Here is a 12,567-nt window from a genome sequence, read left to right as displayed (position 1 = left end):
TGTATAATGCTGTATAATACAGTTTTTTACAATTGCTTACACACTAAAATTAAAAATAACACACAATTACTGAAAATCTACACTTAAAGAGCATATTGCAGGTTAGAGCTTCAGTGATTCAATGTATAGAAAAATAATGTATTAAATACATTTTCTTGAAAAAACAAGTATAAATACTCTACATAGGCTTCTGGAGTCGTTTTTTGTGAGAATTTTACTTCTGCATCTGAAAAATGCCAAATCGGAAGTGACGTAACTTAAGGGAGCGCGATCATTACAAACAATAGACCCTTTAATCGCCTATGTCACTGTGACGTCACCGCTCTAGCTGGAGGCAAAACATAAATAAGAACTCATAGCAGGCGCGCTAAAAGTTTGACGTTTCGACTTTAAAATGTCGTCTTGTTGTGTTTTTGGCTGCCAGAATAGAAGGAACAGGACTTTTTGGTTCAAAACTAAAGTTTTACCAGATCCCGGCAGACATTCCTTCACAGAAATCAAAAAGATAATTGTGGTTGAATGCAATACGGCGTACAGACTGGACGGAGACGATCATAAATAATACTTGTTTGCAGTGCACACTTCATATCAGCTAAAATAATCAATGTATATGTAATGGTGTGTTGGTTTTATCTAGTACAAATCAGCAAGTTTCTGTTTTATAGGTGAAAAGTCGCTAACTTTCAGCGCACAAATTAGCTTAAATGTTAAACAAACATACAGCGATAGATGTGTGTGCCATCCTTTGAATGGTCTCTTACAGTTTTTGCCCGTTGCTTGAACACTATAGACCCATGCTTAGACTAAAGTAACACAACTTGAAGCTTTTGTTACCATACCTCAAACACATGTACCCATACCTTAAACAAAAGCGCTGCTTTGCACTCTAGTTGCAATTCTGCAACACACTTTACTCCTTTATGCAACACACTTGGTCCTGCATACTACACTCTATTTTATACATAAGACACTTCGTTCAAAAATGAAATCTCAGGGTGCCATTTGGAAAACACATGTATCCAAAATACAAAAAAAAAAAAAATCAGGTAATTGCAACCACTCAAATACACACCTCAAAACACTTACTTACAAAACTGAACACCAATCAACCAGCTACAAAAAGGCCTCAGTTAAGCCATTTTGAGAATTTTGCAAGCATGGAGAGCAAGAGGTGGAGGCAGAGGAAGACAAAGAGAGAGAGGAGTAGGACATGGTCAAAGAGGCTATGCACGGAACAATATTTCAGATGATATTAGAGCAATGGTGGTGGATCATGTGGCCAGACCCAAACAGATGGCAGGATCAATAATCCCACCCACGCACAACTGGCCTGTTTTTCTGTATTTACAGTAGTGTATTTTGGTTTATTTTTGTATTATTTTTGCGTTACTGCATTTACTCTACTGTACTGTATAGTACTCTGATGTGCAGTATTGAGTTGATGCCATCTGTAACCTTTCAGTTCTTTCATTTTTGGTTGTTGTGAAAACCTTTGTTGGAAAAAAAAAAAACAGAACAAAAACTGTAAGTGTTGCATTGAACTTCACAGAATGCTAACTGATGAACTGAATAAAAACAGTGAAAATTAAAGACTGCAGTGTTTTATATAAAGTAGACTAGTGTGTTCCCCCTGATCTGAAAGTGTATGCATATGATGCAAGTGTGTGTCATTTTGTCATCAGAGTTACATTTTGACAAAGGAATGTTAGGTTTTGATAGCAGAGTTTCAATTTGACAGAGATGTGAATGGTATATTTCCCAGTGTTGTGTCATGTTTACTTGTGTGTAGAGTTTTGGCACAATGAGCGAAGTTTTGCAAAATGTGTTCAAGCAACGGGTAAAAACTGTAAAATAATCCACATTGCTAATCATAACTAGCCCAGCGATAGGTTACATTAGACAATAAGCCTTGACAAAATTCCCAGAACCACCCGAAAGTAATTCATATGTTGTCTAGGAAATATCCAAAACTTAAGTTAATTTACAAAAATAGCTGTCACGGTCCCGCAGAGTCAGTGACTGTACATATTCTGACAGTTCTAAACCTTCTTCTGCATCTATGTTTAATAAATCACCCCTAAAACATGCTAGCTTAGGCTTGTCAACATTGAGTCCAGCATCTCTTTTTGCCTCCAGCTAAGCCCTGCCCACCAGAAAACGTTGAAATGTTTACAAACTTTTAAGGGGTCTATAGGAAAACAATGGATCGCAATGACAGTTCGGACGCTGAGGAAATTGTAAATGTTTATTCATACTCGTATCACAAACCACAGCCATACAATTAGCCTGCTATGTGTTTAAGAGAGCAGGGACAGGCCAGAATTAGACAGAATAACGATCAAAAGAGACAAATTGAGCTGTTGTGTGAGGAGAAGCAGTGGAGAACAGGGCAGCGACCGATGTTAGCTTAGCTAACGATATGTGCTCAGATCACAATATTGTACAGATTATTATCATGAATCAGGCAATAGCAAAGCTATTGGTCATCTAGGAGTAACATTATTGATTACTAATACTAATAAAATAGTTTTTTTCAATTGCTAACAAGCGTTTACCAATACTTAAAGTGCTTTTTCTAAACTCTTAACACAGCAATGCACCTACATCACACAATTAGCCAAATAGTTAATTTTCTGCTCAGAATCATATTTTGTTAAATAAACACAAACTCTACATTTCAAAATGCTAAAAACCTTTTTCTACACATACTAACTCTATCAAAACACAGCAAACCTGATTCAAAATCGAGTCGTTCTGTCAAACACTAGCACTAGTTTTCTATCCAACATGAACATATTGTCAATCAAAGTTCAATGACTGTCAAAATACTAACAGCTGATGGCATTATGAAAACTGCATTACTGTCATGTTTCAGTTCTACCTGCAGAAAATATGAAATTCATAGTTTTTAAAATTCAGTTTCCTTTTACTGCAGTAAAAGTATAATGCATGTAAGCCGTTCTACATGTTTGGTTGAGTGTTGAATGTGTGCATTCTTGGCAACAGAAGAGAGTCATTATTTTATTGAATGTGCAGTAGAAAAAGAGAAGAAGAAGAAGAAGAAGAAGAAGAAGAAGAAGAAGAAGAAGAAAGTAACAGAATTGCTCAGGGCAACTACTGGTCAATTGAGTCCCTTATGCAGAACTATAGTGTCCCTGTTTGTTGAAATCTCTTTCTGGGGGTGGGTGTGTGGTGTTGATGGTGTACTCATGAGGGTGGGATGGTGTCCACTTGGAGGCTAGTGCCCTGTGCAGACCACATATTGTGTAAATATGAAACAATGGTTGTGGAATCATTGTAGTATAAAGCTTTTACTGAAATGAAAACATGAAATTGCTGCCATTGATCAACAACAAATCCAACATACATGGTCTTTGGTTATTATGGAAGCTTTTTTTCCACCACAGAATAAAAAAGCATAAAAGGTAATTGTGACTTTTTATCAAAAATATTTTTTTATTTTGCAATTCTGAGTTTATGTCTCACAATTATGACTTTTATTATTCTCAGAATTGTGATAAAAAGTCACAATTACCTTTTTTTATTTTCTATTTATGGCAGAAATAAGCTTTCCTAGGTTCATCATGTGTAAGGGGGAAAACCATAGAGATGCACAATCCAGCACACATTCTTCCTCCTCTCCTCTACCTCTTCTTCTCACTTGTCCTGATCAAACTTCTCCTCTCCTCCTTCATCAATTCCTCTCCCTCACCCAGATATTATTTTCTCTCTGCTCCTCTGTGTTGTTCTTCATACACACTGAACAAATCCAATTCAAAGAGTCCTATTTTACTGAGACTGGAATCTGCCAAATATTTAAGTGATCTGCTAATTAAAAATACTTATCAATTGTTTCAGTATGTGTTATATGTATATTTTCAATACTTATGAGCTGCTGTTGTTGCAGAAGTATAGGTTTTATCCTATATTTAATGATTGGAACATTAGGTCTTCATTTCTGACTTGCTGTGTTTAAGCATTTGCAAATAAGATGAGAAAGATCCATGATTTTGGTATGAGGTATGCTTATATGAAAAGAAAATTTAAGCATTTTAGAAAAGTGTTAATTGACTGCATTTTGTATGAAAACGACATGAATTGTATTAATAGTATGACAGACAGATGTTCTGCTAAATGTGTTTAGAGTTTTGAACATGTGACTACAGATTGGACAAAAGTATGTTAGCAATTGAAAAAAACTGTAATACGCAAATTTCTAGGCCCTACAAATTATCATTATGACCAAAACTTTGCTGAAAAACGTCTCAGGTTACGTATGTAACCATTGTTCCCTGAGAACAGGGAACGAGACTCTGCGCTGATTGCGCTTTGGGGAACGTCACATGACCCAGGTGTCTGAAAGCATCTATCCAACAACTCCAATCCCTATTGGCCGGCGACAGCCTATGACGTCATACGGCGCGACCCGGAAGTATAAAGGGAGCGCCTGGAGAGACAGAAGACATCTATCGTCTTGAGGGACTGTTCTGCAGGCAGGCAGCCCGCAGCATGGCTGGAAAGTGCAGAGTCTCGTTCCCTGTTCTCAGGGAACCATGGTTACATACGTAACCTGAGACGTTCCCTTTCGAAAGGGAACTTCAACTCTGCGCTGATTGCGCTTTGGGGAACGATATACCCACGCCGCCATGCTTGAGGAGAGTGCATGCCAAAAAATATGGCTGACAAACGTCAAGCAGTTTCGAAGGAAACGCTTAGCAACTCACCCTCGGGTCACACCAGGCTGTCAGTGACAGCATACCCTATAGCCAACAGCCCAAGCTGAGCCAACAGAGGCCTTCCAGAGATAGAAGGCCTACTAAGGCCGCTAGAGGCATCTAAAACCAACTTTTCCACAGACAAAGTGGTTTATTTAAGGGAATGAGGCCAGGCAACCGAAGGGAACCCCGTCCAGTCACTAGAGGGGAACGAAGTTACCCCTAATGCCACCAGGGAGGCCGACCTGGTCTGTCATAGGACAAACTTAGTCTTGGCCAACCCTGTCTGAGTACAGAATCTCCATAACGCATTCTTCATAGAAGAGAGCAGGTAAGAGTGACTGCAGAAAGGCAGAAGCAACTCAGACCCACGCGTAGAGATGAGACAAAAAGTGGCCTGTCTGTCTGCAGCAGACAGGCAACTTCAATGGCAGCATGGGAGACTGCAAAGCGCCCGTATGATATCTACCCAACACAATCCAATGAGCAGTGTACTCAGTAAAAGCACCTTTTTACTCTTTCAAGCAAGAGGAGTACAACATACGCCGACACATAGTCGAGGAAGGCCCGTGCGGGCCTATCACCTCAACAGACACGTGGGCATCAGCTCGTGGCAGTGTTCTTAGGCACCGAAGAACGATAAATAACCGACACCAAGGAGGTTAAATATCATCTGGGCACCTGGCCAATCAGAAGTGTATATAAAGGTTCTCAGAGAGAAATACACATCAACATATACCACTATGTTGAAAAAGGGCGGCCCATAGGGCCTAGCAACCTTTAGACATATGGCATAAGTCCAGTGGCCATCTCTAGGAGCATGAATAGATCCACCTTAGACCTCTAGGAGGCTATTAGCTCAACTAGCGTAAGATCAGGCTCAGGGAGACGGATGCAGTTCAAACCAAACCTCAGTAAGGTTTAACCACAGCATACATCCTGAGGGGCTAGCCACTCAAGTACTTGGAAAAGCACCATAAATTCTCACAGCGAGAAGAGTACGCAGCTGAACTCCAAATGCTACACCAGAGGCCGAGAAGAGGCCTACCTTAGTAAACATATGGCATCAGCAAGCAGCTGCCATAACCAGTCCACCCAAAAGCCATGTATTTAGCATAGAAACTTCCTCAGAAGAAATACATAGAACGCTGCCACCCAACGTGAACAGGCCTGATTAGGGCCTATCCGTCGAGGTGGGGCGTGGCCTTTTAAGGTGGTCAGGTTTTTTCAAAGCATCCTGCCAACAAATCAACTAAAAAGGAGGCCTAATGGGGCCTACAATCTCAGCGACAAGTGGCGTTCAGCAACTGTTGAAATGAAACACAGACTGTGCAGCATGTGAACTAGAAAAAGAGGCCTGTTGGGGCCTACCATTCTAATGACACGTGGCTTCAGCCTGTGAAATGCTGTACACTATGTGAGCAAACTATGATCAGCTAACAGCACTTGTTATAAAAACAATTGCTAACTAGAAGGAGGCTAATTAACCATAAGAGCCTACGATCAAAGTTATATGCAATATAGCTGTTAACAAGATCACAAAAAGGGAGCTAATACAAACCAGCTTTTCTCAAAAAGTGGTTCTATACTAGCCTGGTAATACCAGACTCTGCTACTTCACTTTGCTTCGTAGACAGAGTCTGGAATGGCATAATAGAGAAGTGTTTTCTCTCTCGCTAGGTCGCACTTGTCTGAAGTTTAAAATCATTGGTTACCCGTAAGCCAATCAGATACGTTTAGTTATGACGTATGTTATGCCGCATCGAAGCACAGACATCATGCATCGAACTCAAATCTATGATTGAACTTCCACTGTAAACTTGTTGTAAACACATGATGATGCGAGCGAAATACCGTTTGAAAAAGAGTTGAATGTTCTCCATAACAGAGCGAATTGCATCCCGTGTCTTGTTTCCCATTTCCGCGGTCGTTTTGGTTTTCGATTTCTCTAACCTACAATGTAAAACTCAGCGCTTAGCATCTACATCACGGCTCTCAGCCCGCCCTCTGTTCGTTGATTGGCCCGGCTGTTTCCAGACAGGTGGCAAACAGAAAGCTCTGACACTGTATCAGACTGAGTACAGAAGCGAAATGAAATTGAGCGGAAGTAGGAAGTCTGACGTAGTCAGGCTAGTTCTATACTACCCTGAGTATGCAATCCAACAGGTGATGCACTCACTAACACCAATAAACCTACTAATGGGGAATATAGGTCACCAGTGTCTCCCATAGCGGCTACATAAAAAAGCCTGCTATTATGGTAACAGGTGCTAACCTGTGGCAGCATAAGTAAGCTCACATACGATGTAGGGCAAAAGTCTAGAACTTCAAAGCAAATGCAGCGCTTTGATGTATATGCTGTTTTCAAAGATAAAAATAATTCTCTCCATACAGATTCTCAAATCTGTACTGAGCCATAGAGGACAAATGCTAAACCCTAGCAACGTCAACTCAAACTTGATTAGAGAAACAAGTGGCTCAGAGGAAAAAAAACATTTTCCCTAGCATAAAAGTTCTAGAAAGTGGGGCCTTTCACACACAGCATAACTTATGTACGCAAAGATAAGGGCCTACCACCTGAGATAACAGCATCAGGAAGTCTAAAAAACAGTCTACAACCTAGCTGTTTAAACTCAACAATTGCATCTACATAGTAAGGGGATAATGGGCATACAGCCTGACAACTCCCTCGGGAGGAGACCAGAACTAGGAACTATACAACCTGACAAGGGATAGTATACATAGGGTTATACGCAAATAACACACCTAACCTAGCTCTAGCCTGGCCGCTAAGCTACAGGCCTTCTTACAGGGCCACAAGCCTAGAGAAGCCTGGGCTTCACCTTCAAATCTCATGGAAAGAGAAAGAAAGCGAAGCTCACAAGCAAACAATGTCAGGCGGCCAATTAAGGCCAACCTAAACATGCATAATAACTGAAGTGACGAGTGCCAACTCAAACTACCCTAGAACACAGCAGATGAGAAGCTACTTCTAAACAACAGGCGGCTAAGAGGCGGCCATTTTGTGGCCTGCACACTAGCTAGCCTATCAACTTCAGTTTGCCCAAAAAACCCTTACTTTCTCCTGACTGCATGCCCAGAAAACTATACAGGAAAATAAGGTCTTATTTTAAACACATAAAATATAGACCCCCCTGCGGCTCAAAGACCAAAGACTCCTAATGCTCCTTTTTTACATAAAAAGGATGGAATCCAAGGCTCTTTTAAGCCTAAAAGATCCTCTTACTATCAAACAGAAATAGCGGGCTGAATAATCACTATGGGCCAGCCATCAGTCTGACCATAAGAAGCATCTGAGCATGAATATGTTTATATACATATACATATACATATGCATATGCAATAAACATACATATATATACATACACACATATATATATACATACAGGAGGCGGAAGAAGAAGAGGAGAGGGTAGATATAAATCGCCCTATGTAGCTGGGGAATCGATACAAATGCAACAGTGTTTACAATCGATTACCCACCTCGCTCTTGCTTCTTCCTCCTCCCGTCTGTCTGGGTTCAGATACAAATCTGGACGGCTAGGGGTTTTTCCATGCCCTCCCGATCTCAAACGAGGAGATCAGAAGGGAATGGAAAGTCATGGAAGCCGCTGCATTAATGGACAGAAAGGAACCGCTCGTCGAGCCATCCGCGTGTGGCCCCTTTCTTAACGCGCTCTCACGGCAGCTGCAGCCCGCCGAAAAGCGCGTCCCAAACACACAGCAGCTCCACACACACAACAGCCAGAGGAGCGCTCGCGCCGGACACGATGACATCAAACAGAAACAAACTCATCTGCGAGCCCTATGATCGCAGCCACCGTATTGCCTCAGCAAACGGGGCCAGTACCATAAGGCACAGATGCAGACACTTCTTCCCTCAGGAAGAGTGTCAAACGAGAACGGAGCGTCCCGAAAAGGGAGACGCTCACAGTAAACAACAGACAAACACAGACAGCGCCTTCAAGCACTGTGTATGCTCGCTCCTCTCCAGACAGAAAAATGCCCCAAAAAAAATGTGAATATAAGTGTCAAACCCGGGGACACGAATAAACACATCCTCTTGAACGTTAGTAAGGCATGTAAAAAACCCTACCGGAGTTGGAATAGACGTAATCAGACAGAACAGGACCAAAAGACGAAAAGATGTCTTCTGTCTCTCCAGGCACTCCCTTTATACTTCCGGGTCGCGCCGTATGATGTCATAGGCTGTCGCCGGCCAATAGGGATTGGAGTTGTTGGATAGTTGCTTTCAGACACCTGGGTCACGTGACGTTCCCCAAAGCGCAATCAGCGCAGAGTTGAAGTTCCCTTGTTTTACACAATCTACTTCATTCCTTCTGTCCTTTGATTGATAGTTCATACTTTTTTATCAAATAAAGTCCTTTTTGCTCAGAAATCTTTAATGATTTTTATAAAGTAAATGTAAGATAAACATTTACTTCACTAAAGCAACTTCGGTTTACTTGATTATTTATACATTATTTTTTAATGTCAAATATTAAAAATTATTTTGACATTTTTTTCATGTTAATGTAAATGTCAAATATGACACAACCGCCTTTTGGGAAACATTTATTCGTCCATCTCCCAAATATTATTGATTGCATATATATGCCATAAAAGCCTGGTGTGTGTGTGTGTGTGTGTGTGTGTGTGTGTGTGTGTGTGTGTGTGTGTGTGTGTGTGTGTGTGTGTGTGTGTGTGTGTGTGTGTGTGTGTGCTTTTGTTTATATTACATTGTGGGGACCAAATGTCCCCATGATGTAATATAAACCTGAGTTCACCTACATCGTGGGGACCAGCCAGCGGTCCCCACAATGTAAATGGGTTTATAAATCATATAGAATGAGTTTTTGTGAAAAAGTAAAAGTTTGCACAGTTTCCTGTGAGGGTTAGGTTTAGGGGTAGGGGCAGGGTAGGGGGATAGAATGTACAGTTTGTTCAGTGTAAAATGCATTGAAGTCTATGGAAAGTCCCCACAATTCACAAAAACAAACATGTGTGTGTGTGTGTGTGTGTGTGTGTGTGTGTGTGTGTGTGTGTGTGTGTGTGTGTGTGTGTGTGTGTGTGTGTGTGTGTGTGTGTGTGTGTGTGTTTTTGTTTATATTACATTGTGGGGACCAAATGTCCCCACGATGTAATATAAATCTGAGTTCGACCACATTGTGGGGACACACAAGAAAAATGGATTAATAAACATACTAAAAGATGATTTAGGGGTAGGGGTGGGGTAGGGCGATAGAATGTACAGTTTGTACGGTATAAAATGCATTACGCCTATGGAATTTACGCCAATGTCCCCACAAGGAACCAAAACCTAAACTGTGTGTGTGTGTGTGATATGATACTCAACAAAAAAACACACACACACATGAAAACCATGTTTATGTTTTTCCTCACATCTGACCTTGACAGGCAGAACAGAACAAATGAACCAGAAAATATTTCCACACTAAAGAAGGTGTAGCCTCACAGCTATTACCTATTACGCTTCTTGTATGATGGAATAGTGAAAATCTGGCTGGTCATGGTCTTACCAGTTTCACTGCCCTAAGGACAGCCCTAGGATCATGTACACAAAGGTCTTTTTGTCTATCAATGTAAATTTATCATTTGCAGTAGCTTGTTTCCAGGTGTCAGGCCATAGCTCAGGGCCCCTGGCAAGTAAGAGGCCCACAAGGGTCCACAATCTGTATTTTCCTTTTTTCTGAAAACACTAGTAATGGGAAATTCCATCCACTGTGTACTTAATTTGAATTCTGCATTATGTTTTTTTTTTCCCAAATGGGCCTGCAAGTGGCTGCCAAGGTCTTTGTGGTTTTTGAAACAACAATTCCCCATGCGGAAAGCAGATTCCAGGGGAGAGAACATGGGGGGAAAAAGAGAACAGAAAAGCAAAAAGTGCCAACAATGCTAAAACAATTAAGGCAGTTTAGAGAAACAATCTTCATAGAAGCATGCATGAGTTTGCAATGAACACTATGAAAGCTGGAAGTGACAATACAGTCAATGATTTCCCTCACACGGGGGTATGCGCTGTACCACTGTGTGGGGAAGATGTGCTTTTTTTCTCCTCTGTATTTCATTCTTCGCAATCTATTGCTGCTTGTGGGGCTGGTTTTATGAAGGAGAGAATGACAATGGCATTGTGTGCTCCTTCAAATAATTGAAGGTTAAATTATGTAACTCAGTCATCAACTATAATGTATAAATGTCAGTCATAAAGCAAGAATATAAAAGTAGACTAATATACACAATCCACTTATTTGACATGTGGTCAAATGGCAGTCAGAGAGATCCTCACCACTCCTCACTAAACCATGCATGCTCTCATGCACAGACCTTAAATACCAACAATATTCAGCTGTCTCTGTCCTTCACTATACAAATATACCACATATTTATCACAAATATGTTTATACTTGCTGTATGCCAATCTTACAATCAGATAAGTGTGTTGCAAAATATAACATAATATAAGATTTTTAATATAAGAAAACAATAACAAGAGCACTAGTTTACATATTACAACAGCTTTGTCCCACTGAATGTTCCAAACTGATTACTTTTATTATCACTTGTCAAATCCAGAATTACTTTTTATCTATTAGCTAGGCTAATTAAATCCTGTGTTCTGCATTCTGTTGGCAAAAACGCTGTATACCATCATAAGCATAACCCATTCACAAACAGCAACTGAGATCAGTATGGCACGTAATAAGTACTCGTATCTTGTAGTTACTATTGAAGTGGCAGCTGATAGCCTAGTCATTACTAAATAACTTTCAAAGCATCGAAACGTGCAGTTAAACAAGTAAAAAGCAAAAGCAAGAGGCATATTGAGACAGTACCTGGTGGGCAGTTGCATTCAGGTGGTGAGACTTGACGGGCAGTCCTTATTCTAACCAAGTGTTCATAAGAGCGCTGTCAGAATCAGATAAAAAAAAAAAAGAAAAAAAAAAAAAAAAAAGGAACAATAAGAATAAGAAGAAGAAGAAGAAAAACAAGTGAACGCTGATGAATTTAGTGACCACATGCAGGTACACTGGCCAAAGTCATACAGGTGTCATTCGGAGTGTGGACTGTGTTATTTTTGGAAGTAAAGAAAGACGTTCTGTTGACTTTAATGAGTTAAGGCTGTGGAAGCATTACACACCTGTGATAGCAGTTCGTCCATTCGCTCCTGTACCATTGAATTAAATTGATCCATAGATATCCCATGAAACGGGTTTAAGAGCCGCGCGCCACTTCCAATCTCCAGATCCACGACTCTGTCCTTAATCTCCCTGGTCTGTAAACTCAGCAGAAAGCAAAAGGCGAAAGACAGAAGAGAAAACACAAATGGAATCACATTCACTGTAGCTCTAAGGCAGTGCCGCCGCTTAGCAGAACCGGTGTCGTTCTCCATCTTTGCCTCGTTCCGGGACTCTGTATTTGCTCCTAAAACCATCATGACTCTCTCTCGGTCGTATATCCTACTATGTGCAATCTCCAGTAGCGAAGGGAGGAGAATTACTGAGATTCAATCACTGTGTGTTATTTTAATCTGTCTCAAAACGACTAACACGCCGAGCGTGCGTCCTCGCTCGTTCACTGAGAGACAGTGTGAGCGATGACTGTTTTCACGGCTTGTACTAGCCCTCCGCAAACTTGTTGCACTACTGGAAAGAAACCCATGCATTTACGCGTTGCAGTCCAGCCTCGAGTCTTGCGACTATCCCTGACAGATTTTGTGGCAAAGAAATCCCAGATAGCAAACTGACATAGAATCAACGTAGAAACGACGTTTCTCGTGACATCGAAACGACGTTGATCTCTGACGTTGATC

General features: G+C 40.9%; 1 protein-coding gene across 4 annotated transcripts in view; it reads right to left on the bottom strand.

Annotated features, from left to right (window-relative positions):
* LOC137030813 (collagen alpha-1(XXV) chain-like) overlaps positions 1–12,326 on the bottom strand; it is a 222,707-nt gene extending 210,381 nt beyond the window's left edge. For all 4 annotated transcript variants that reach the window (XM_067401245.1, XM_067401246.1, XM_067401244.1 and 1 more), the window contains exons 1-2: positions 11,896–12,326; positions 11,591–11,663 (exon numbers count right to left, since the gene is read on the bottom strand). In XM_067401245.1, coding sequence (XP_067257346.1) covers positions 11,591–11,663; positions 11,896–12,192 — 370 coding nt within the window. In that variant the 5' untranslated portion in view covers positions 12,193–12,326. The remainder of the gene's footprint in view (positions 1–11,590; positions 11,664–11,895) is intronic.
* Between the last annotated feature and the right edge of the window lie 241 nt (positions 12,327–12,567).

This window comes from Chanodichthys erythropterus, chromosome 11 (genome assembly GCF_024489055.1).
Source record: "Chanodichthys erythropterus isolate Z2021 chromosome 11, ASM2448905v1, whole genome shotgun sequence".
In the NCBI taxonomy this organism is placed as follows: Eukaryota; Metazoa; Chordata; class Actinopteri; order Cypriniformes; family Xenocyprididae; genus Chanodichthys; species Chanodichthys erythropterus.
This window is presented reverse-complemented; position numbering and strand designations above follow the sequence as displayed.